Source organism: Pteropus medius, unplaced genomic scaffold (genome assembly GCF_902729225.1).
Source record: "Pteropus medius unplaced genomic scaffold, Ma_sr-lr_union100, whole genome shotgun sequence".
In the NCBI taxonomy this organism is placed as follows: domain Eukaryota; kingdom Metazoa; phylum Chordata; class Mammalia; order Chiroptera; family Pteropodidae; genus Pteropus; species Pteropus medius.
The window spans coordinates 16,092,186-16,117,261 of record NW_024350319.1 but is presented as its reverse complement, the minus strand read 5'-3'; the positions used below and the strand labels follow the sequence as shown (position 1 = coordinate 16,117,261).

Below are 25,076 nucleotides of genomic sequence, written 5' to 3'. Positions count from 1 at the left end.
ATGGGTTTGTACCTAGGAGCTGTAGAGGAACAATCTGTCACCCCAAAATATGTCTATTTGGCATGAGGCTTATTTTAGGCTGGTTAATTTAAGAAACAGCCACAGGGTAGAAGCTCTGAAAACCAGGTAAAAGTTACCCTTTGTGAAAGACATTTACATTATAAGGAGCATCTCCATTTGGAAGGGTGTTCCCTACCTGTACCAGAAAGAGGCATGGTGACCTTGCCTTGAGACTCTTATCAATGTGGAAGATAAAGATTTAAATCTGTTTAACAACCAACCTTACCTTTGTTTACTGAGCTTTTCAAGGTCACCTCCCATAACTGACTCTCCCCATCCTCAACATCTTTTGTCTTAAGCTGAAGATGTTCAGTCATCCTGGTGACATAATCAGTTTTCCTGGATCTCTGTATGTAGAAAGTATCCATGTTATCAAATTTTGGTTTGGTTTTTTCCCATTAATCTGTCTTTTATTAAAAGGGTGAACCCAGAAGTGTAGAGAGGGAAAATTATTTTTCCTCCTCCTCAAAGCCTACAAAGCTATACTATATAGCCTAGGTGTGCAGTAGGCTACACACCATCTAGGTCTGTGTAAGTGCACCCCATGATGTTCGCACAATGATAAAATCACCTAACGACACATTTCTCGGAACGTAAGTAACCATGTCGTAAGCAGCACATGACTGTAGTGGGTTTGCAAAAACCAATCAGGGCCCCTCAAGGAAATAACAGTTCAGGAGTAGGGGTCCTAGTTGCAGTTTAAATGTGGAGTGGTTTTGTTAAAATGAAAGCATCACACCGTTCATTTGACCATATTTCCTGTAATCTGATTTTAAGGTGTCTTAACAAAACAATAGAACACCCCCCATAAGACAGAGGTTCTGATTCTGTTTCCACAGGCTGCCTGTTTAGACTCTTCATGAGTAAATGTGCCCTGTGCCCTTGGCTCTCAAGAGAGCAGCTCCTAAGCCAGTACTATCAAGCGCCCCAGGTTGCTTTCAGGGACCATCCGGTGTCAGCTGTCTGTGGCTAGATACGTGGCCAGCAGCCTTGAAACTGAGGCTTGTCTGATTGCCCGGCAGACTTCTGCTATCCTGAGATCTGTTTGGTAGTCTGCACTCAGGGGCGGAGCCTTTCACTCTGCATCTTTTTCCTGAGGCCGTCAGCTCTACTCCTCCCTGTGGGTGTTCCAGTCACTGTGATAGGAGTATCTGATAGGTGGAGCCGAAAGCTTGTGCAGTGACCCTCTGCTTCACAGAAGCCACTGGACACTGGTTCTCTTAAAAATATGTGACTCAATTGGATGCATCATACAACTAGTTTCCAGTTTTCCTCTATTGATTTTTCTGGGAAAATAGACTAAAGAAATATGGCTAAAGTCAATATCAGTAGCTAGGTATGGCAGGCAGTGTCAGAAAGCAGGATTTCTTCTTCCTGATTGTTTGGATATTGGTGTCCTTGCTCATTTCCTTTCTATCAGGATACTGACTATTTTTAAACAAATGGAGACGAATTGATCATTAATTTGATTTTAAGAAAACTGCTTGAGCAAGTTAACTGTATTCTTTGACTTGTTAAATACAACTTGTCAAAGAAAATGTTTTGATGTATCTATTCCAAAGATATAAAGAATAGTCTTAAAATACTTAATACTGGATTTTAGGCTTTCTTTTCTTGGACACATTGGAGGAAGTCTGCAGATGATATAAATAGGAATTGAGTTTGACTTCAGTGGCATGGCCTTATAATTTAAGTAAGTGAATCAGCAGAAGCTGTTCTAGGTTACCTACTCATGAATTTGCATTATCTCTACTGTCAAGAGAATCATCCTTCAGTGAGCTAAAAGAGACCTGCTTTCATGCTTGCTTTATGTTCAGTTGCGGGACTGATCTTGCCGTTCATGTTGAGTTTCCCTTAATTCATACCATGGGCATATCCCTCCATTCCTGCGTCTAGACTTGTGGCTTTACACTTCAGCCTTATTTGGGGGACTGTCATAAATCCTGGTTTTTTTTTTTTTTTAATTAAGAACGTTTAGACAGCTATCATTCTAATACAGTTTTCATTTTCTGTAACACAGATTTCGAATTTTTTATGTTCTCCTTTCTTAGCATTGGACAGCATGGCCATTTCATCATCTTCCCAGTTTTTTAAAGAACATATGTAATCCACGTCCCTTTGTCTCTAAGAGGGTTGTTATTTCATTTGCTGGAGTATTTTGCTCTGTAAATGAGATTCGTTTGAGTGATGAGGCTGCTACTCTAATGCCAGTTTTTTCTGTTTGAAGTTTGAGGTTTTGCTTAGGGCTTTTGCCATCCTTTTTAAAACATCTCAATTCTTAGGTTTTGCTGCCACCAGGTTCTCGAGGGTCTCATTAGCAATGACTCTAGGATAAGGTCAGCCAGACTTCAGAGAGTTCTATATGTGTATTAAGATAAAGTGTAACTCTACAAATACAGTTATAAAATTTGGCTAACCAAATAGGCTTTTATAAGGCAAATTTTACATATAGGGTAAAATTAACAATGCTTTCATATTTCTCTGAATCTAAGATTCCACCAACTTTTTTGAAGACTTGTCTGCTTTAGAGATATTTGAAAGTGAAAAAATAAACGTCTTAAAATGGATAAAATAGAGGAGAAGGAGACCTAGGACAGTATCTGGCACATATATTTTGAATATGTTACTTCTTTCAGAATACTGTCATTTGCTCAGATCAGTTTTAAAGGTTTTTTTTTTTCTTTTATTTCACTTTAAAAAAAGAATGTTCCAGGTAGAAGGACCTTACATAGCATCTGTTTGGCCTTCATGTTACAGGTGAGGAAAAACTGATGCTGACTAAGGTCACATAATGAGTTAGTGCCAGTAGGTCTTTACTAATCCAGGCCCAGAAACCTGGACATCACCTGGGAGCTTGTGAGACATGCAGAGTCTCAGGCCACACTCTAGAACTACTGAATCCAAATTTGCATCTTAGCAAGTTCTTTCAGTGATGCATATGCATGTTAATTAAATTTCGGAAGCACTGCTTCAGTGCTCTCCAGCCGAAGACCTCTCTTTACTGACTTCACATTTTCCACGGTCCATCACCACTTGCCTTCATTGTCTCCTATACTCAGCTAGGATACCTCTGTCCATCAGTATCAGTCCCTTACAAAGGCTATTAAAGTGCTTACCTCTCCCTTCCTTCTCACCTGGACCCTCTCATCTACCATTAGGCTCTTCCATACCTGTGCCCCAGCAGCCAATGCTTCCTGGAGAAACATGCCAGAGCAGCACATGCTCATCTTACCACCACATCTTCAAAGCTCCTGGCACAGCTTCCCTCCACTTCCCTTCACCCTAGTGTTACAAAAGAATTCAGGGGTGAGGCGACAGTCAGAGGCCTCACCCCAGCACCAGGACCCACCCCTTTCAGCTTCTGAGAAGTCATGCCCCTTCTCTTTGCACCCAAATTTACATTTCTGAGCTGAACCTCCACCCCACCCTCTCCAGATTCCTATATTCAGTTGGCTACTTGAAAACCCCACTGTGACTCTAACAGGATTTCAAACATGCTGTGTCCAAAACAGAACATTTCAAACCTCTCCCATTCCCTACTCACTCGCCCAAACTGTATCTTTTTTAGTCTTCCCCACCTCAGAAAACAACACCAATATTTTCATTGCATGTTACAATATCCCAGTTGCTCAAGCCCCAAACTTGAATTTGTTGATTTTTTTCATTTCTATTGCCACTGCAATAGTCCAAGCCACTATTAGCTCTTGTTTAGGTTAGTCTCCCTGTTTGAAGTCTTAACTATTCTACCCCCGCTCCACCCCACAGCAATCAGAAAGATATTTTATGTAAATCAGGTCATATCATTCTCTGGTTTAAAAAAATGAGTGGCTTCCCATTCCATTTCGAATAAAACTCTCAAGTTCCTGTAGGAGCAGGCCAACCGCCTGCCTCTCCAAGCCCCTCATACTTGACCCTATTTCTCCGTCCTAGCATCCTTGTTTGTTGAACAAACCAAGCTTTTTCTTGCCTGGGAGACTCATTTCTTGTTTTTGTTCTGCCTGGAGCATTCCCCCTGGATCTATGCACAGCCTGTTCTCTTTCCTTCCTCAGGGGTCCCTTCAAACATCCCCAGTACCTCAGAGCCCTTCCCCAACCACTTCTTCCATGGTAGGGCCACCCCACCTGGTTACTCGCCATCACTTTACTCTGCCTTTGCAGTACTTCTCACAACATGATACCACTTTGTGTATATTTTTCACTCTTGGTTTGTCTCCCCTAGTACAATGTGAGCTCCACATTGAAATCGTCTGTCTTGTTCATTGCTTTACCTTCAGTCCCTGGCACAATGGCTGGCCCATAAACGCTTTCAACAAATATTTATTGAATAAACGAGTAAGTTGAGTAGGAAACCTGGGCCTTTTGATGTTCTGAAGTAGGTGCTCAGAGGTCAGCCTTATCAAGTATATTGGTGAAGAGCTCAGACTCTGGAACGTGGGCACATGTAGATTTAAATTCTGGTTTGCATTAGCTAGCTGTGTGACCTTGAGGAAGTCTCTTGACCTCTCTGTGCCTTGGTTTGTCCCTCTGTAAAGTCATAACAGTAGTGCCTATCTCACAAAGTTGCTCTGGAGATTAAACAGGATAATGCATTAAATAAGAAAACATAGAGCTTTTAGCACAGTGTCTGGCTCAGAGTAAGTACCTGGTATATTTTAGCTATTTTTATCATCATCATTCTTTTCTTATAGAAAACAAATTTCTTTTGATTAACTACTCTCACCATATCAATCAAGGGCCAGTCAGGAAAACCAACATTAAATTGTTTCTTGGCACTAATAATCTATTTGCCAATCACAGGGAGGCAGCCACTCTGCCACCCACCTTTCTTAAATATTGTGCCTGTTGAGTTGTCCATTCAGTTCTATGTCCTCGTTTTTGACCCAGGAAAAGTAATTTTCACAAAATGTAAATATGTGCTATATACCAGGACATATTTTGAGTGTCAGCCATACGCTAAGCAATGGGTTAATCACACACAACATAACGTACTCTTGCTCTCAAAGACCTTATCCTTTAGTTGAGGAGATAGATAAGAAGATAAAGAGCTGCGAGTGTGGGAGAAGATTCGTAGAGAAGTAGCTATCGAGTCTACCCAGATTCTGGGCTACCTACTTAGTACCAGGCCCTGGCTTTTCCGTTTCAAAGACAGACACGGCCTGAGTGAGAGTCAGCCAGGCTGACTTCACAGCAGTTTTGTCGTCAGGGCTCTGGACCGCCTGGGTTTCCTGCCAAGGTGCTGGGCTACAGAATAATGGGACAGATTTTTATGTGAGGCTCTTGGAATCATTCTTCTATAGTTTACGGCTCATAATTTGTTTTTCTTTGAATAAAGCATACATTTCTTTCCTTTCTCTTTAATTTTTATTTTAAAAAAGTACCAGACTAAACAGAAAAGTTGCAAAAGTCTAAAAGATTTCCTTGTATACACTTCATCTAGATTTCCCAAATGCTAATGTTTTGCTTTATCGTTCTTCCTGTGTTTAAATATTTCTCCTGAAACGTATGCGAATAAGAGGCCAACATGATGTCTCTTTACCTCTAAATATTTCAAATGTGTGTATTTCCTAAGAACATTCTCTCGTGCAACCAGACGTTGCTCAGAAGCATGAAAGAGCATTGGTACAATACTATTCTCTACAAAACCTGTCCCATTTCATCAACCGTCCTAATGTTCTCCATAGCAAAGGACTTGCCCCAACCGCCTTGGTCCAGTATCACGATTTGCATTTAGCCGTCATGTCTCTTTACTCTCCTTTAATCTGGAGCAAAACAAAGTTCCTTGGTCTGTTGTTTGGGGATTTTTTTCTTTCTCTTTCTTTTTCCCTCTACTTCGATGACCTCGACATTTTAAAAAGTAGAATGTCCCTCCTCTTTGGGTTTTTCCATTTATGACTAGATTTGAAGCATTTTGGCAGGAAGCCCGCACAACTGGTATGTTATTCCAGGAGGTGCATGGTATCTATGGTGTTAACCTGGATCAGTTGGGCGGGGTGCTGTCTGCCAATTTCTCCACTGTAAAGATACTGATCTTCCTATTGTAATTAGTGAGTATTTTTGTGGGGAGATACTTTGGAAGTATCCCACTTCTCATCATACTTTGGCCCACTAGTTTTAGCATCTGATTCTTGCCTGAAGCAATTCTGTCATTCTTCATTGTCCTAGATTGTATTTACTTAGACCTCCAGACCCTCTCTAAGGATGCTGAGGACTGGAAGAACTCATCATTCTTCAGACTGGAATTTTATAGGTAAATAAGTTTTTAAGTCTCATTTCCCAGGGGACACAAATGAAGAAAGGAGAGTGGATAGTAAGACTGTGGTAATTTATACCTTGTGATATTTTTTTATGCAGGCTCTTACAAGTTAAAATCTCCTTTCACCTCAAAGGCATCGACCTACAGACGATCCTTTCCCGAGAGGTACCAGACTGTTATGCCTTTCAGAATACGGCAAGTGACAATTTTACTAAGCCACGTTTTTTGTTCTCTACTCCCTTTTGTAGATGTAGAGTGTAAAACACACAAGCCTAAGGATATGTTAAATGCAATTGTGTTTAAAACAGTTTAATGACACTTTGTAGAGACCCTTACTTCTGAATGAAGCAAGCCCATTCCAACTTTTTAAAATAAAATTTCTGGGTTAAAAAGAGAAGTTTTCAAAATTGGCTTTGACCTCTTCCTCTTCTAACACAGTTTTTTTTAAAAAAAAGTTTACGAGAAGTGTTTTAAGTGTCTATATTTTCCCCACTTTCAAAGGAGGGTCTTTACAAATGTAGCAAATGCTTCCAAACCTTGAAGCAGAAACTTCCCCCTTGATCTGAAGGCCAGTCTGCAAAGGTTCAGTTTTTTCTGCTTTTATTTTGGGTGGAGACATATGCAGTAGAAGAGACTACTCACTCTTGTGGAAGAGTAACCTTCCTTCTCACTTTCACAGAGTTTCATGCTTTTCCTTCCTTCCTCCCTCCTTTCCTTCCTCCCTTCTTCCCTCTATCCCTCCCTACCTCCCTTCCTTCCTCCTTTCCTTCTTCCCTTTCTTCTTCCCTTCCTTCTTTCCCTCCTTCTCTCCTTCATGTATGTGGAGGAGCAAAACTGAAAGCTGAACTGAAAGTTGTATGTAAATGTCTTTTAGCAATTCAGAAGAGTATGTTATTCAACAGCAATCAACAAACTCTATGCACCAGACATTGCCGTGCTCTAGAGGTACAGTGGAAGTTTATAGCCTAGCAAAAGAGATAGATAGAAAAACAAGTAAGAAAGAAATAACAACAATAATAAATTGTGACGTGGTAAGGAAGAATATCTCCGGCAGAGAAGAGCATGATTAACTGCCCTGAAGAGACCTACACATAATGGAACACATTATGAAATTCAAAATATTCACAGGCAGAGAACGTGAGAGCTGAAAGTGTAGATGACCTATGATTAAATTCACAAGCACTGGAGCATCTCTGAACACAAGCCACCTTCTGTGTAATTCAAGAATATCACTATGACCAAACCAGAGGTTCAAGAATTAGCCTGTGACCTCTGACTAAACCTCCACTAACTCTGGCACTCGAGATCTCATTTCCCCTCAGGAAACCCCCTAAAATACTTCTCAAAAACTTTAAAATACTCAGCATATTTCACTTATAAATTTTAAGTGATTGAAACATAATATGGAAGATTGAGGATCTTTGGATATCTTAAATTCAGCCTGCAGCCTTGGAGCAAGCTTTGTCACTTCTGAAAACATTATGTGTAGCACTTGAGGCAAACAGAAAAATAATCTCCAGGCTAGTAAAAACCTAAATTTCATATCCATAGGATTAAGTTGAAGCAAATGCTTTTAAATGCCATCCGGTGTGATATATGAGATCATTGCGTTCTCTTGTCAAAGACTGGTGAATCTCATTTCTGGTCCTGGGACTAGTTGGCTGTTTTGCTTTAGCATTTCTGTGAACCTGCAGGTAGATTTAGTAGAACTTCATATATTCACCCTTTGGACTATATATTTTCATTAACAGTGGAAAGCTGTGAAGGAGTCATGTAATGAGGACATTTTTATCAGTATAAGTTTGGATCAACAAGCTGTTTGGATGCCATTAATATTTTAAGCAAAGTCTATCTAACAGGACATACTTTCTGCTCTCCATACATTTGTGTCTCCAGATTACGTTTGACAATAAAGCTCACAGTGGCAAAATCAAAATCTATTTTGACAGCGATGCTAACATTGAAGAATGTAAAGACTTAAACATATCTGGATCTGGTAAGTAAGTTATATGCTTGCCCATTGTGGATTACCAATGAGTTTTAGCATTTTATTTTTGGATTTGAGGTGTTTAAATGGTTTATTCGGATGCTGATAGGAAGAAAGGGCTCTGGAGAACCACACCTTGAGCATTAGATTCTCAAAACTTTGCATTTTTATTCAGTTCAGCAAATATTGATTGTAGACCTCTTAGGAGAGACAGCATGGCCCAGTGGTTAGGGGCCAGCCTTTCCAGCCACACTATCTGGGGGCTGTGGTCTTGGTTCTGTGTACTATATCTGTGATCTCTGATGAATTACTTAACCTCTCTCTGGCTCAGTATTTTTCTCTGCAAAATGAGGACAAGAATAATCCCTTCAGGATGTTGAATATTAAATAAGTTAGGATTTAAAGCAACGCACTGAAAACAAGAGTTGGAACATAGTTAATTGCTGGGTACTCTGGAAAAGAAAGTAAACTCCTGAGTGAGAGAGACAGATGTGCTTAAAAAATCTCTAATCTGTCATGGTTAGGAGTAAGTGGTGGTGGCACAAAAGGTATGAGGGTGAAGAAAGCAAAGGTTCATTTTACTGGGGCAGAGTGAGAAATAAAACGAAGCGATGATTCTCCGAGAAGACATGCTTTGATCTGAGCCTTTTACAATGGAGAGGGATGGAGGCCTTCGGAGCCCAGAGAGCAGCCTATGCAAACACAGTGGGTCATTTACTCAGTCATGACTCAGAAAACACCTCTTGACCTATAGTTTAAATTGGGCTACACAGAACTTGTTTTCCCTAAGGGTTCGGGATGACGTTAATGATGGAAGGTCAATATTTTTTGATATATAAGTTTTGTTTTGCTGAATTTGCCTTTGACCAGATTATTAGAACAAATTAAAATGCAAAATATTTAGATGGTTCCTAAATATTTTAGGTTAGTTTAAATCTAGATTCAAGGTGTGGCCTGCTGCTTTCCAGTTTTACATGTCCTGATGAAGTTTTGGTTTCGAAGTTCCAGTAACTGATTTAAGCCTCTGATCAGAATATACAGTTTTAGTTTCTGTTAAAAGTAATTACTGCGCCTCCGCAGACACACAGTATCCCATGGAAATGCACAGATCAGATGCTTATTTCCCAAGTCCAAGTATAGGTTACAGCCATTTTATGTGAAAAAAGCTCACTTTGTTACATATGAAATGTGGTTTGGAATAGTCATTGTGACCAAATGAGTTAGTCAATCAAAAGTGTTCGTGGAGCACAGTTTCCTTGCTCCCCACAGGGCTCCTTGGAACACCGGGGGCAGGGGTGGGGGGGTGGGGGCTGGGAGGGATGTTTCCTTGCCTGTCTACACGCAGAAGAAAGGAGCTCTGGCTCCCTCCTGTGGCCAGTGAGGAGAAACGCTAATGTTTATACATGCTCCCAGACCTGCCGTCCTAAGAAACCAGATTCTGTCACTAGGAAAACACGAATTTAAAACAAAATGATAACACTTGAAAGTCTTAAAAAGCTGAAGTTTGGAAACCAGCTTAGGAAATGGAGGTTCCCTCCCCACCTGCATATCTGAAGTGATCTGATGGGTTGATCGCCCTGGCTTTAGGGAAGTGGCGAGATGGAGAGTGGGACAAAGGCAAGGGTGACATCTGGTGGGATCCTCGCGCTATTTCCAAAACGTTCTGAGGTTCATTCACATCCATTTACTTACCCTGAGGCTTCTCTCTCCTTCTCATCATTACCTGTTATCTCAAGGCAAAATATGAGAGAATGTCCATTTTTCATACAAACCACATATTACTTTTTATGACTTCTGATACCCATCCCCAAGTGTGCCCATAACCTTTACTTTTAACTTGATTTCATGAAAGTAGCAATTTGAGCATGAGGGGCTGGAGAAGGTCTTGGTGAGCAAGACCCCCACTGATGGGTGATGTGAGTGTCACAAGGAAAGAGAGTTTAGTAAGTGCGGGATGTACCGGTTAGAGTCACACAGGCGGGCAGTGGTGGTGCGCGTAGGTCTTCTCAGGGCCTCGGAAAGGACTGGCATTTTATAAGATTTTCAATCTCATGTTCTCAAGCACTGCCCCTATTCCCTCCATCCCAATCCATAGGTCTCCCTCTCCCCTCAAAAAGCGGTCTTGGGTTCTGGTCTTGTTGTGTTACTTTCTCACCTACGCATTAGATCGGGGGTCCCCAACCCCTGGGCCGTGGACCAGTACCAGTCTGTGGCCTGTTAGGAACCGGGCTGCACAGCAGGAGGTGAGCAAGCAAAGCGTCATCTGTATTTGCAGCTGCTCCCCAGTGCATCACTGCCTCAGCTCCACCTCAGATCATCAGGCTTTAGATTCTCATAGGAGCAGTGGTCCCTGGTGCCAAAAATGTTGGGGACCACTGCCTTAGATGATGTCTTGATGTAACCTTAATGTCTGAAGTGTAAAATGGCTGAAGGTAGATATAAGTGCTAGGTGCTAGGCCCAGTTCTGATAAGCACTCTGCATGGACGGACAGTTTCACCTGGCTTCCTGATAGTCTGTGAAGCAGGTGCAGTTGCCCCCGGCCCCCATTTTGTAGTGAGGCGTCTGAAGTTTAGTAATGCTAAATAATTCGTTCAGCAAATTATGTTTACCAGCTGGCTATGGTCATATCACACTGGTTGAGCAGCTTTGCCCTCAGACACTTATGCCATTGTCCCTCACGCCCTTGTTAGTAGTAAATCTGTGGACACTCCCGTCTTTCTCATAAACGCCTTCCCTGCAGAGGTGTCACTGGGGAGCACTGTGACTTTAGACTCCCCTGAAGTTGCCTGTCTCCAGTCCTGTTTCCTGCTCCTCTGGCCTTTCTCCATCTCTGTCCTGAGTTCGTTTCCTCTTCTAATTCTCAAATATTACTGACCACCACCCCCCCATCCCCATTTCTCTCTGAGTGGCTCTGTCCCCACCCATGGCTTTAGCTGCCACTGAGCCATCCTTTCTTGTCATGAACGTCCAGTCTGAGCTCAATTTACCCGAGACAGAAAACCAGGAGTCATTCCTGGTCCGTCCTTCTTCCTTATTCCTTAGGTCCCATTGGAGATCAGGTTGACTCTCCATCTCTCGCCACTTTGTACCTTTTCATCTGTGCCTCTTTGCCTCTAACTTACCTTAGACCTTCACAAGTTCTAAGTTTATTTGGTAGTCTTTTCATGTTCTGCTGGAGTTTTTGCATTTATTTGTAAGCATACTGAAGCATTATGCTAAGTACAGGTACCGTAGTGTTGACAAAATACATATGGTCCCTGCCTCCCAGAGTCAACCATTAGTGAGGAAGATGGACATCAAATGATACCATAGTGACCACTATAAGAGTTTGCTATTATTATTTACCTGGAGCTGTTCTAAGTGCTTTCATATATGAACTTGTTTAATTCTCACAGCAGCCCTATGATATAGATAATTTTTATTCTACCCATTTTTCGGATGAGGAAACTGAGGCACCTTCCCCAAGGCTGCTCAGCTTCTGCGTGCAGAGCTGAGATTCCGACCCAGGTTTTCAGGCCCAAGAGGCTGTGTCCTTTTCTGTTCCTGTGCTCCTTGCTGTGCTCTTTGAAGACATAATTACAAGTACAGAGGTCATCAAGCAAAGGAGAGTTAAAAGGAGCTATACGTGTATTCGTTTGTGGAGAGTGCTATGAAAGTATTGGGGAGGGGATAATAAAGATGGGAATTTAGAGAATTCTGTTCAGAGAGGAAGATACTCAGTCTGAAACCCAAGTCTGAAAAAAATAAACATGCCGTTCCAGGCAGAGGGATAAGCATGTGCAAAGTCCCTGAGGCAAGAGAGAAAACTTGGTAGAAGTAGGGAAGGAGGAAGACCAGTGTGCCGTCAGGGTAGAGAAGATGGGGGAAGAGCAGTGATTGGCAGGTGGTGAGATGCAGGGGTGGGCAGGGGACTAAACAAGGGAGAGCCATGGTTGGGATTTGGGACAATACCGTGAAGTCTGATTGAAGTTAAGTTTACAGTTTCATCTTCCTCCACTTCATTCCCCGTGCTACTGTGTTCCAAGACAAAAATCTGATTATTACTCTCCTCTTACTTCAGTTCCAAGAAGCTACTTTCTCCATGTGCAGAAAATGCTTATCGAATTGGCACTCTTTGCTGGGAAAGTGCACAGTAAGATTGAGAAGCAGAAATGGGGATTCTAAGTTGTTGGTATTTTAAATTGTTCTTTCATTAATGGAGAAATTGATGTTTGTGCTTTTATGTGAAAGAACTCAGAGTATATCGGTAGCTTTGCTTTTTTGAATGGAGACCAATGGACCACCTTCTGTCAAGTTCCACTCTATAGTAAATATTTACAAATGCATTTTAGTACATCTAAGAGTTTATATGTTTTTAAATGCGTAACTCTTACTATTGGGATGATTTACCTTATTTGTGGACTTCTGAACGAATGCATTGCAATTCGTTTCTGATGTTTGAGAAACAAATTGATCTTTTTCAACTGCCATGTTGTCTGGAAATTATTTCCAAGTAAGAAGTTCTGCTTTTGTTCCTCAGTCCAGAAAAATACTCAGTATGTCCTGGTGTTTGATGCATTTGTCATTGTGATTTGCTTGGCATCTCTTATTCTGTGCACAAGATCCATCGTTCTTGCTCTAAGTTTACGAAAGGTAAGTATGTGTTTGAATTTTCTCCCTCCCCTCTTGGCCTCCGCCCTCAATTTGTTCAAACAGTGGACGCTGATGTTGGGTCATCCTGCCCTTTCTAGAGCCCTTGACTAAATTAGAGTCCTTTGAGTGATTGCCCCCCTACAAGGCATTAATCAATCTGAGGTGTGTAGGGTGAGTAAAAGCCCCTTGCATGTCAGGTGAGATCAGATAATTATCCTGCTTTAAAACTGAACTAATAAGCACAGGTACACAATGGTGAACTCTCAAGCTTTTGAATGTTTCCAGAATAAATGAAACCCTTTTAAATTCAGGAGTGATCTTAAATATAGAATAATAGCATGTGTGGGTTTTATCCTTTGTCTTCAAATCAGAGTTCATTTTGACAGGGAGGCATGGTAAATGGGTTATAATGAAGTGTAGAATACTTTAAAATTCTCCTCTGAGTTTCATTTTACCTTTTTTTACTCTCAGGACTCTGGTGAATGTATATTCCAGCTCCCCGCAAGCCTCACTCTGGTTTGTGGCATGTGTGTAAATGCAGGCTGGGGTCAGGTGCTCAAAGTCATCAGAATACCGTTCGTGGAGCAAGGATATAGTCTATATTCTACTTTTCTTATTCTTGACATTTGTCAACTTATTTTGTAAATACCTGCTTCTCTTACCAACCCCCACCCCCACCCAAATCACTTGATACTCTGATCCAAGGTCAGGGTTCTGGTTCTGCCAAGACGGTGGGGGCATTGGGAGCACAAACTTTGGAGCTGGTATACCTGCACTCAAATCCTGGCTTAGCTTCTCCATGCCTCACTTTCCTCCTCTGGAAGATAGGGCTGATAGTGCCCGGTTCATAGGGTGTTGTCTGGTTGAGTGAGTTAATGACACATGAAGTAGTTGGAATGTACTATGTACTAGCTCTTATGACAAGAGTCTATTGGAGTTAGAGCATACGCATTTAATGTTTGAGTTCATTTGGCAGGCACTTGGATGCTTACTTCTAGCTGGGATAAATTAGGGGGGAAAGTGTGGGCCATAATTTCCAGCCTTGAAGTGGGTATATCTAATCGGAAAAGGTAATACCATATCATTTTACAGGCGAGAGCACTTTTTGCATTTGTCTTCTCCTTCAAGAGGGCAGTGTGGTTTGTAAGAAATGCTTTTTAAAATGTTTGCTGCAGAGATTTCTAAATTTTTTCCTGGAGAAGTACAAGCGACGTGTGTGTAATGCCGACCAATGGGAGTTCATCAATGGATGGTATGTCCTGGTGATTATCAGCGACCTAATGACAATAATTGGATCCATATTAAAAATGGAAATTAAAGTAAAGGTGAGTGGCAACTTATTTTAAATCTGTTGTTCTTTCTGTCCTTCTGGATGATCCTACATACTTTAAGATATAAAATCCTGTGGAGACTGCTTTGATTCTCATGTTTCCCCTTTTCTCACACCCATAAAATTGAAGCTTCCTCTGACCTGATTCCTCATGAAGGAAAAATAAGGAAGCTGATATTCTTGGGAGATGATATTCGTTATAAATATCCCCAGGAAACCTGGTAGCGTTTTCAGAATAGAAACTGAGGTTTGAGAAGATTGGTTGTTTCAGTGGGGGTTTTTTTTTTTAAAGTTGCAAAAGGAGCAGCTGACCCATGAACCAAGCATGTCAAGAGCCAGTGGTGACCGTCCATGACCAGTGGGTGCTCTGATGAAGGGGGTGAGGGCAGCAATATTTGAGTGTCTACTAGGTGCCTGACAGTATGTATAACTTAGTTGATGTAATCGCATGACAAAGTCTTGACTCCTTCACCCAGCTGTCCTCCCCTCCATGGGATGCTGTCAGCCAGGAAATCTTACCAACTTTACCTCCAGACACTAAAGCGCCTACCTCGTGTCTGTCCCGCCTCCCTCAGGCTTCCTCCAGGTCGACTTCCTTTCTGGCCTGGACGATTGCAACAGCTTCCTCATTGCTTGTCCTGCGCTCAGCCTTCTACCCCTCAGCTCTATTCACCATTCACACAGATGTCAGGGGAATGTTTCTGGAAATATCTATCTTGCCATTATAATCCTTTCTGCCTGACAAGACCCCCATTGGGTGAAGTGGCCTCCGGGGTCCTCGTCATTTAGCTCTGCCTTCCTCTCCAAGAGTAGCTCACACTGACCCATGGTACTGCTCTTCTGCGACCTCTTGCCAGCTCTCAGCATTGGGCCTTTGTTCCACCTTTGTCTGCAGAGCTCTTGCCCAGCTGTCCTCCAGGCCCAGCTCCGTTCTGGGGTCACACCCATGGGAAGGCCTTTGTGATCAGCCGGGCATAGTGTCTCATTGCACTTAGCATGTTATATCAGAATCGTGTTTGTCTCCTCCATTAGATCTAGAAACCCTTGAGAGGAGGAACTGTGTTAGCAAATCATGTTTGAGCTTTCTTTCCAAAGTAGCCTAATGGTGTTATTTCATATTTAACAAACACCATTTGTTTATATTCTTTTATGCCTAGGTCAGCGGTAAATGCATTTTCTATTTCAGGATATTATTTGAACAAAAAATCAGTTCAACCAATTGAAATACCAAAAGGAAATGAGGGACCCGTTTGGAACTGTGCTTTCTATTATTTTCTTTTACAGTTTAAAAATTCTTAGTGTCACCTATAGAGGCAGGCATTCCATCTTTCCCCAACCAACTTAAAGTGAGGCTAATAAGCTGAATGGAGGAGAATATTTGGCTCATATGTCTGTTTTTTCATTCCTTAGAATCTCACAAATTACGATCTGTGCAGCATTTTGCTTGGAACATCTACTCTCTTCGTCTGGGTTGGAGTTATCAGATACCTGGGTTACTTCCAAAAATATAATGTAAGGATGTGGCATTGGGTGGTGCCACTGGGATTGAGATTCATTTCTTCTTTGGGTTCTAGTAAGCTCCTTTTTAATTCCCCCCATTCTGTTATCTTTTTTCAGGTGCTCATTTTAACAATGCAAGCCTCACTGCCAAAAGTTCTTCGCTTCTGTGCCTGCGCTGGAATGATCTATCTGGGTTACACCTTCTGTGGCTGGATCGTCTTAGGACCCTACCATAACAAGGTGTGTAGCGCTGATTCTTCCTTCTGCGAATCAGGCTCTCGAGACCATTAAAAGTGGGTTTCCAGTACTAACCGTCTCCCCTTGCTGTCAGTAAGCCCGTACATATCTTCGCATCAGTTTTCTTTTCCTTTTCAGGATATTGAAACTACTGCAAGAGACTAGAGAGCACATTTCACAGTTGTGTGGACTGGCTCACGGGGTCACATGTTAACCCAGTTGATCATCAAAAAACAAATGTTTGGACACGAGATCACTATAATAAAAGTGAAAATTAAATGAGGAAAATTATTACACAATCTTTCTAACTTAAAGTATTAGGGCTTTCATCCAAATTAACTGAAGAGAGTAAAGGCGGACAAGAACACCTGGGATGGTCCATATTCGGTTTATGATTAAAACGATAACACATCTTGCTTGTCTTTGCAGGTGGTTTTGATGACAGCATCATCTTTATGCCTTATTAAAGATCGGTATCTGAATTCTAAATTATTACTGGGCTTCAGTCAGCATCATAATCGCAGAGACATCAAAGTTATGCTCAGGTGTTCTTGTTTTAAAATGATAACTTTGATTGGTAGAAACATCAGGAAATAAAATTAGATGGGCCTTGTTTTCAAACCGAAAAATGTAAAAGGAGTTGTTGTACCTTGTAGTTTTTTCTTCCTTGGGCCTCTGGCAGTTGGGACCATGGAAACAACAAAAATAAAAATAACAGTGGCCAACACTGTATGCTTTGAGTGTTAGGCACTGTGCCAAGCGTTTCTGTCTCTCTCTTGCTTAATCTCCACGACAGCCCAAGGTACTGTTATCTTGGCTTAGGTGCTTTGCAAGAAAAGAGGCAAAAATGCAGAGGATTACACTGAAACTTGTATAACAGCTCAGCCTTAAGTTTTGACCTTGATAGTTGTGTTAAGCAAAACGTGTGATCAGATCTGATTTATCAACTGTTCACAGAAGATGAGCAATCCACAAAGCTCAAACTTTCTATGTTGTCTCACTGAAATATATCCTGGTATTCTGGCATACACCCAAGCTTTCTCCTCTTTAAGTGTTACATTTAGTATGTCCAAAGAGAACTATTATTTTTTTGTCTGAGAAACCGTATAGTTAACAAAGTGACAAACTCTGAATTAATAGTAAATCTTGATAATCTTATTGGTCTTCCAATTCCCTGCCACTGCCTTAAAGGTGACTCATAAGTAAAAATTGTTCTTTGATATAATCTCTCTGATGTGCAGAACTTATTGTCTTTGTGCCCAGGAAAATTTACATTTTTCTTCTTTACTTGCCTCATGCTCTGAATGCTTTCCAAATTTTGTCACTAGAGGGCAGTGTTGCACTGTGTACAATAAATACTGAGTCAGGATTTCGGCTTTAATTCACTAGCTCTAAGGCCTCAAGACAAGAGGTCCTATCTCCTTTGCCCTACATCTCCCCTACACCATTATTATTCTTGAAGGTGCTCAGATAATGTTGCTTGAATTTAACTAATATAGCTACCATTCTTGACTGCTATATGCTAGATAGATAAGGTGTCCAAGTTCTGTAACTCTCTTGCTACGTTAACCTTCCCAGTAGCTCTGTGAGGAAATACCATCTTTTCACAGAAAACAGAGATCTTAATGTGTTAGATAATTTTCCTGAAGCTGCACAGCTAGTAAATGGCAAAGATAGGATTCACACCCAGGTCCTCCTGACCCTAATCAATACGCATGCTTTGACTAATACTCTGTCGGGCTTTTCTTGGTATTATCTAAAACAGGCCATTACAAAAGAGCATTTAGTTTGACCCAAGAAGAGATCAACTATGACAGGAAAACCTCATAATCAGTCTTATTTCTTTCAGTCTGTGTCAGGGTTATCTTGTGGAAAATGATGTTATTTGCTTTGTGAATCTGACTCCATTTTCATACGTTCAATTCTGACCTTTCAAAGGATTCAGGTGAGGATGAGATGCTCTGGTCCAATACAAATATAGCAAGAGCTACAAATGAGAGCCACATGTGTATTTTAAAATTTTCTAGTAGCCATATTAAAAAATAATAATAAAACAGGTAAAATGGATTTAAATTATACATTTATTTAACCCAACGTATCTAAAATATTACTTTAGCATGTACTTAATATAAAATATTGAGGTATTTTACATTCTTTTTTTTTTTTTTTTGGTACTACATTTTGAAATCTGGTATATGCTTTATACTGATAGCACCTCTCCGTTTGGACTAGCTATACATCAAGTGCTCAACAGTCGCATGTGGCTAGCGGCTGCTCTAAATGGATGGCGTACCTCTCGCCTTGTGTCTCTAACTTAATGTCAACCTTCCGTTTATCCCCCAGAATAGCAGAGAGATAAGGGCTGTCTCCAGAACATTCTAGCAGATCTGTTTATGGATCTGTCTCCCATCTGTAGCCAGGCTGACAAACTGGGGAAATGCATAGGTGAATTAATGCAGTGAATGCACTAGTCAGTGGAAGGAGAAAACCTTTGGTCTAGTTCAGGACTTTTGTGCTTTTCTTTTCCGTATTGCTTCTTCTTCGAATCTGAAGTTAGAAATATTTCCTGCTCCCCTGTACCCCTCCTCCAAATTAACCCGCACTGTCAAAAATTTCAGGTTCTGCTAATTGGTATCTGTTGAATCAGAAGATCTTCAATATTACCTGAAGCATTCAAAATCTGGTCAGCACAGAAAGCATTTTCTAGGATCTAGAGTCACCCTTGGGTATAGAAGCTAACTCTTTCTTTAAACAAACAAACAAACCAACCACTCTAAAGAGGAGATATCAGGAAAACTAGTTTTACTTTGCTGTCTGATTGGCAGCAAGAGTCCCACGTTTAGCTTCCTGTTTTCCTGGTAGACATTGGATTTCAATGGTTCAGCTGAGAGGGAGTAAAGATACAAGTGTCCTGCCAATGCTGATTTCAGCACTAACGGACTTTGGCACAGCACCTTTCCAAAATGTCTGGGCACAGAGGGCTAAAGGCTGTTGATGTTTAATAATTCAAGATGTGGTTTGGAAGAACGTTAATATGGCTTTTACGTTTCCAGAAGACATTTTTGCTGTGAGGAATAAATCGTAGTCTTGCATCGTCCCCATATTACCAATGAGAAGACGAAGGCCTTGAAAAATCCTTGGACTTCGCTAATGTCATGGATAAAAATTTGGCAGAACCCGCATTACATTTTCATGCTTTTGAGGCCTCTAGTTTTAGCCAAGCACCTCTCTTATTCAAAAGAACTGTTAGCCAGGTAATACATTTTACCTGAATGTTGCACGAAGTTCTTAGCACCAGCCCTTGAAGCAAATGGTTACGTCATTCTCTGACATAAACATTGCAGGCTGTGTTTGCATTCAAATAAAAGTTCTTTCTGGCTCAATCGCAAAATTACCACTCACTTGTGGAACAAATGCTTGGGTTCTCACTGTGGTCCTATATAACCTATGGGGACTCTGTATGGAAATAATCATCTCATGTTTATTAAATGCTTACTGTGCACCAAGCATTGTCAGGTTCTGCTAGACTGAGTTCTCAGAGGGCGGTGACGATGTCTTATTGCTCTTTACAGTCCCCACGTCCAGCATGGTGCACAGAAAACAGTAGGGTTGAATGAACAAAAATCAGAGATGGTAGTGCTTGCTTCCAGGGGCTTAAAAGGTTCTAAGAACCAAAGCGACTCCCTAGAAACGCAGCCCTTCTGGACCTTAGGGCCTTATATCGTTACCTTGGGTGTGATTCATGTTTACTTCCACTGTGGATTTTGGCCACTGGAACTGACTCTGATTTATAGCCGCTTCTTATAGAACAAAATGACAGGGTATGTGCCAATCATTTACCTTATTAGGTCTCTGTTTTAACTTTTGAGATGAAAATAAATCTCACCTGCATAGAGGAGAGGACGGTAGAATGGTTGTGAATAGCATTGCTGTTGAGACAGGTATTATGTCTAGACCAATATTAAGTCACTGCACAGAAAACTAAGGAATGAATTAGGTATATACCGACCAACTGGCTGTTTGCAGTTCAGAAACCTGAAGCACAGATTGTTACGGGTTCTTGAAATTAAAGAAAGGAATTGGCCAGATTCCAAAAGAAACTATGAGAAATATGAATTATTGATAGCGCTGTTAGAGTTGTAATTGATATCCACAGAAACCAGCTTTAATTTCATTATTTGAAGGCTAGAGGTGCGGATGGAAAATACTTATGCTGAGAACTGCCTGTCTCACTGTTAAATAATCTTCATGTTGTTGTGATTTGCTTAACTGGACGTCCCCTCCAGGTCTCTATGAAGAGCAGCTTGAGTTCTTCAGAGGTGTCACTGATGCAGCAAAGGCGCGGGCATGGTCCCTGTTTGGGGTACATTTGTGTCCTCTGCCCTGGTTCAGACTTTACCCTGTGTATCTAGTCGTGGAGCAGAGAGGGTCAGACCTGGTGTTTCCTGTCTAGTTGGGGAACAGAGACGTATGTTCAAAACCAAGTAGAAGACTGACCAGTAGTTCATGATGTGGTTCTTACTGATACAGGATGGGGACAAGAGGTGCCAAGGCAGGCTGCCTTGAGGTAGACTTTGAAATAGCCTTTCAACGTTGGCTTAGTTAGACACAGAAGAAGAGGGTATGAGATAAAGAGAATAAACCCCATGAGAAAAAGATGGAAAAATAGGTCTGATATTATGGGAGGAGAAAAGCACAGGGAAAAGCTGACAATGGGGAGATGGAAGGAGGCCACATAAAAGAGGAATTAATCCCAGCCATCTGGGTATGGATTTTTCCTTTGCATTTAGACTTTCCATATTATTAAGCAAGAGATACGACCAGAAAGCTATCTTCTGTGAAGTTAGGTTTTACTGCAGCTTGGACTGGAGGGTGAAGAGGTTGGAGTGAAGACTTCCTTGGAGGTTTCGGTAATAATCCAGAGATAAGTGTTGACGTCAGTGTGGAGTAGAAAGACTGGATCAGAGAAACATCATAGGGGCAGACAGACCTTAGAAGACTGAAGAGAGGGAGAGATTAATTAATTCAACACATAGTTTTAAGTACTTGATTATTTTGAAGTAAATGTTTTTTTGGTAGGAGACTGAAGTAAGTCACTGACAGAAATAGGGAAATTTGGAAGGAAAGCCCATTTTCTGGGTTAAAGTGGTAGAAGGTTTTATTTTGTTGCATGTGAAGTAGTACCACAGCTTCCAAACAGAGCTGTCCATAGACATTCATCAGGGACTTGGCTGTCCCCAAAGCCACACTGACTTAACGGACATATGGCCCCCAGTGCTAAGAACAGCATTTGGTTCAAAACTCTGTAGTAACTTGTTTCTATGTTTCTGAAAACCATATTATCTTTTGCCTATTAGGTCATTATTTTTCCTTAGGTAGAAGCTTTTTACATTAATCTAATGTTAACCCTCGTGCCTTAGAGATATTAGTTTGTTAAGCACCTGCTGTTTGTTTTCATTCAACGTGGCAGGAGTATGTCAGCCACGTAAGCAGGATGGCTGCTGCGGGATTCCAGCGGTATTCTACGTGATGTCGACATTTCTACCTGACACATCAAACCCACCTTGTCTAACACTGAGTTTGTCAGTAGTCCCTTCCCTCCCAGACTTATTTCCTCTTCAGTTTCCTCCTTGGACTCCTTGTAAACCTAGACTCCTTGCAAACCTGGACTCCTGCAGTCAGTCACCTCTCCAGGTAGCCCTGCCTCTTGGCTTCGCCCAGTGTAGGAGATCTTCCACGTGCTGTGGTTGTCCTTTAGAAACCGATCAGAACATGTCACTCTTCTGGCAGATGTTTTTTACTAACTCGCAGTTATGGCCTCTATCAGTTTGAAGTCTGTGGAGGACCAAACGAGGCACAGACATGCCTCTCCAGCCACTCCTTAGGCTCAGCACCGTATTTCCCCCGTATTCACTGAGCAAATCCTTCCCTTTCTCCTCTCACTGGTAAACTTTCCCACTTTCCCGTTTCTGACAGTCTTTAGTTTTTAACGTGCTGAAATCACTAAGACATGTGGTTGGGAAGGCTACAGGGAAACCACTCATTTAGCAACATTTTCTTGAGCCTATACTACTTCTCGGGAACCTCCACCTTTGTTGGTGGTGAAACCCAATTGCTACAGTCCTATCAGAAAGCGGTTTGGCAGATTGTAGCCTCAGAAATGTTCTTCGCTTAGACCCAATGACGGGAAAGAACATTATGCTTAGAAATGTTCCTTATGTAGTTCTTTATTAAAGCAAACATTATTGGGATGTCCAATGACAGAGAAATAGTTAAAATTGACATTTCCAAGGAATGGTCTATTAGATTTAACAAATGCTCTCTAAATGTGAGTAACGTAAGACAATGTTCAGGAGGAAAAGAATCAGATTCTAAAATTGTTAGATGCTATGACTACATATATATAAAAAACTGAGGGAAACGTCAAGAGATTGTCTTTGGGAGTGTGGAGGAAGTTTTGAATAATGTTTTCCTACTTGTATTCTAGCCATCCTGAAATGAATGCTGCTCATAATAATTATGACAACAGCTTTAACAGAACAAGCTAACTAAATACTTCTCCGCTTTTCTGGATAACATGTCTCAAAAACTAATTTTGCTTTCCCCTTTTCAGTTTGTAGCTCTGAATACAGTTTCCGAGTGTTTGTTTTCTCTGGTCAACGGTGATGATATGTTTGCAACCTTTGCTCAAATCCAGCAGAAGAGCGTCTTGGTGTGGCTGTTCAGTTGCCTATATTTATATTCCTTCATCGGTCTTTTTACATATATGATTCTCAGCCTTTTCATTGCACTTATTACAGATTCTTATGACACCATTAAGGTAAGTAATTATCAATATTTCCTGCCCCCCTTCCCCCAAAAAACCCCCTGCAAACTCCGTATAGATTGGAACATGGGAAAATACTAGATAGTTTTCTCTGGCCCACGAAGTGACCGTCTTCCATCAAAATAGAGGAGATAACTTACCAGACAGACTTCACGTTGGCAAAGAGGGGAAGGAGAGGTCCTGTCTGGTCTCACATAAGCATTGAGACTTCAGACTTTCGGCTAGTTCCTTCACTGCTTTTGTTAGCATGCCCCTCCCCCCTGCCTCACCCTGGCTTTCTCTTTGGCGTTTCCCCTCGGATTGTTCTCTGTTCCATAGTAGCCCTGGCTTGGTCTTCTGGGACCAATGGACTGATTCGTCATTGTTAATATTGGTTCTTGGATCGGAGCTAGCAATGTAGGAGTATTATTTTAGCAAAGGTGGATTTGGATTGTTGACAAAGGGAGCAATTTCTCATGCTCTGTAAGTAAGGTAACAACACTGTGTATTTTTTAAAGAAATATCAGCAGAATGGGTTTCCTGAAACGGATCTTCAAGAATTCCTGAAGGAATGTAGCAGCAGAGAAGAGAATCAGAGAGCGTCCTCAGACTTCCTGTCCTGCGTCTGCTGCCTGAGGAGGTCAGTATGGTGTGTAATCAGGCCCCTGTGCTCCTGAGACGAGCCACCCTGCTGTCTTAACAAACAGCCCTTCCAAGGCGAACACTATACACAGAAATCAGCTTATCGTGGGAGAGAATTCATCTTTCATTGCTGTCCTCCCACTGGAATTGCCTTGAGAAACGAATTCTTATAAAACGGTAGAAAGCGTCATGGCATGGTTGAACTCTCCTGGGCATATTATGAGACCGTTATGAGAAGGCATGAAGTATGTCCCTAAAGTCAAGAGAGGTGAACTATTTAAGTGGCCAAAGGAAGAAGTCAACGCTCTTATTTTTACAGGTAGAGCTCTCGGAATGGCAAAGGTGTCTTTCTTTTTCACAGTGTATGGTACCAATAACCACTTATTTAGCAGAGCAGGAAACCTGCTAGAGAGGAGGCCATACGTGTCTTTTGGTTGGAAACGCACGTTGGTAGCTCTTCATCGGTAAACCGTGCTTTGCTTGCTGTCCATCAGGACACCTGAGAAAACAGTCCAGACCTCAGTGGCAAAGGTTTCGCATGGTGATTTGGGGACTAGAATGGAGATCAGAGGAGGATGGTTTTCTTAATTGTACCCATGTCCGTCTTCATCTCTAGTCGGGGGTGGATGTTGTTAACTCACAGTATTCCCTACCCACGTGTTTTTGCGAAGGAATCTCTAAACCAGATTTCTGAAGGAAGATGCGGGGACATAATTGCTGCTTAAAACCACAGGATGTATTTCCTGTTAATCAATTCATACCGCACCTTGGGATTTAAAATGATATGAATGAAGCATTTCCAAAGAATGTCTGGTAAATATGAAATGAGGTCTTCTGAGAAGAGTTAAGTTTTTAAAATCACATTTTATCCTCTCAAGGCATTAAATTGTTGCCATGGAAGCTGAGATAAAAGGAAATTAATTTTCTTAATAGGCAGCTGCTTCCTAAAGAGGCACCTTGTATTAGGAAAGTCTCTCAAACTTGCTTTTCTAATATGTAGTTAACTGTGAAGAAAAAAGCCATCTTAGAATATAGTTGTGAATTCTGGAAAGTAACTGGTAGGTTTTTCTTGTTTGAGTTTTGATTAGTACTGCAAAAAGCCCTAGGGAGCTTGTTGAATGTTTTCTTGTGCAGGCATATGAAATAAGTAAAAGATTTAAGGGGTAGATTCGAAGATTAATTGATAAGATTGGGTCTGAGTGATAGGGAGCAATATCAGCAGACAGTTTGCCCAAGATGCCTGGTACAAAGAAGGGTCATACGCACCTTTAACGAAATAATTAAACGGAAGAGCAGAGTCCACCAAAGGCAATCAACAGAAAAAGTAGGATGTTGAAAGTTTTGAAAAAAGAAAATATCAATAATAAAAACAGACATGGCTGTTACCAAAGGTGGTCCTGAGTAAAGTCAGTTGGAATAGTTTTAGCTGAATAATCAGATCGAAGCCTAGATCCAGAGGATGGTTTGATGGCCCCTGCAGAGATTAAGCGAAGATCTTTGGGTCTGATGAAGGAAATAGATTGCACTGGAGCCTTGAGAAGTGATTGATGGCTTTGAGGCCATGAAAAATTAAGTACACCCGGATGTGTTTAAAGGCTAGGGGCCAAAGAATAGAATAAAATTGAGGAA

At 41.3% G+C, this 25,076-nt stretch overlaps 1 protein-coding gene across 5 annotated transcripts in view; it reads left to right on the top strand.

Moving 5' to 3' along the window:
• MCOLN2 (mucolipin TRP cation channel 2) overlaps positions 1 to 25,076 on the top strand; it is a 47,242-nt gene that overhangs the window by 20,372 nt on the left and 1,794 nt on the right. For 4 of the 5 annotated variants that reach the window (XM_039838716.1, XM_039838715.1, XM_039838712.1 and 1 more), the window contains 9 exons: positions 6,223 to 6,307; positions 6,412 to 6,508; positions 8,210 to 8,309; positions 12,821 to 12,933; positions 14,109 to 14,258; positions 15,674 to 15,775; positions 15,881 to 16,003; positions 22,614 to 22,820; positions 23,324 to 23,445. In XM_039838716.1, the coding sequence (XP_039694650.1) occupies positions 6,223 to 6,307; positions 6,412 to 6,508; positions 8,210 to 8,309; positions 12,821 to 12,933; positions 14,109 to 14,258; positions 15,674 to 15,775; positions 15,881 to 16,003; positions 22,614 to 22,820; positions 23,324 to 23,445 (1,099 nt within the window). The remainder of the gene's footprint in view (positions 1 to 6,222; positions 6,308 to 6,411; positions 6,509 to 8,209; positions 8,310 to 12,820; positions 12,934 to 14,108; positions 14,259 to 15,673; positions 15,776 to 15,880; positions 16,004 to 22,613; positions 22,821 to 23,323; positions 23,446 to 25,076) is intronic. The other variant, XM_039838714.1, reaches the window with a different exon arrangement.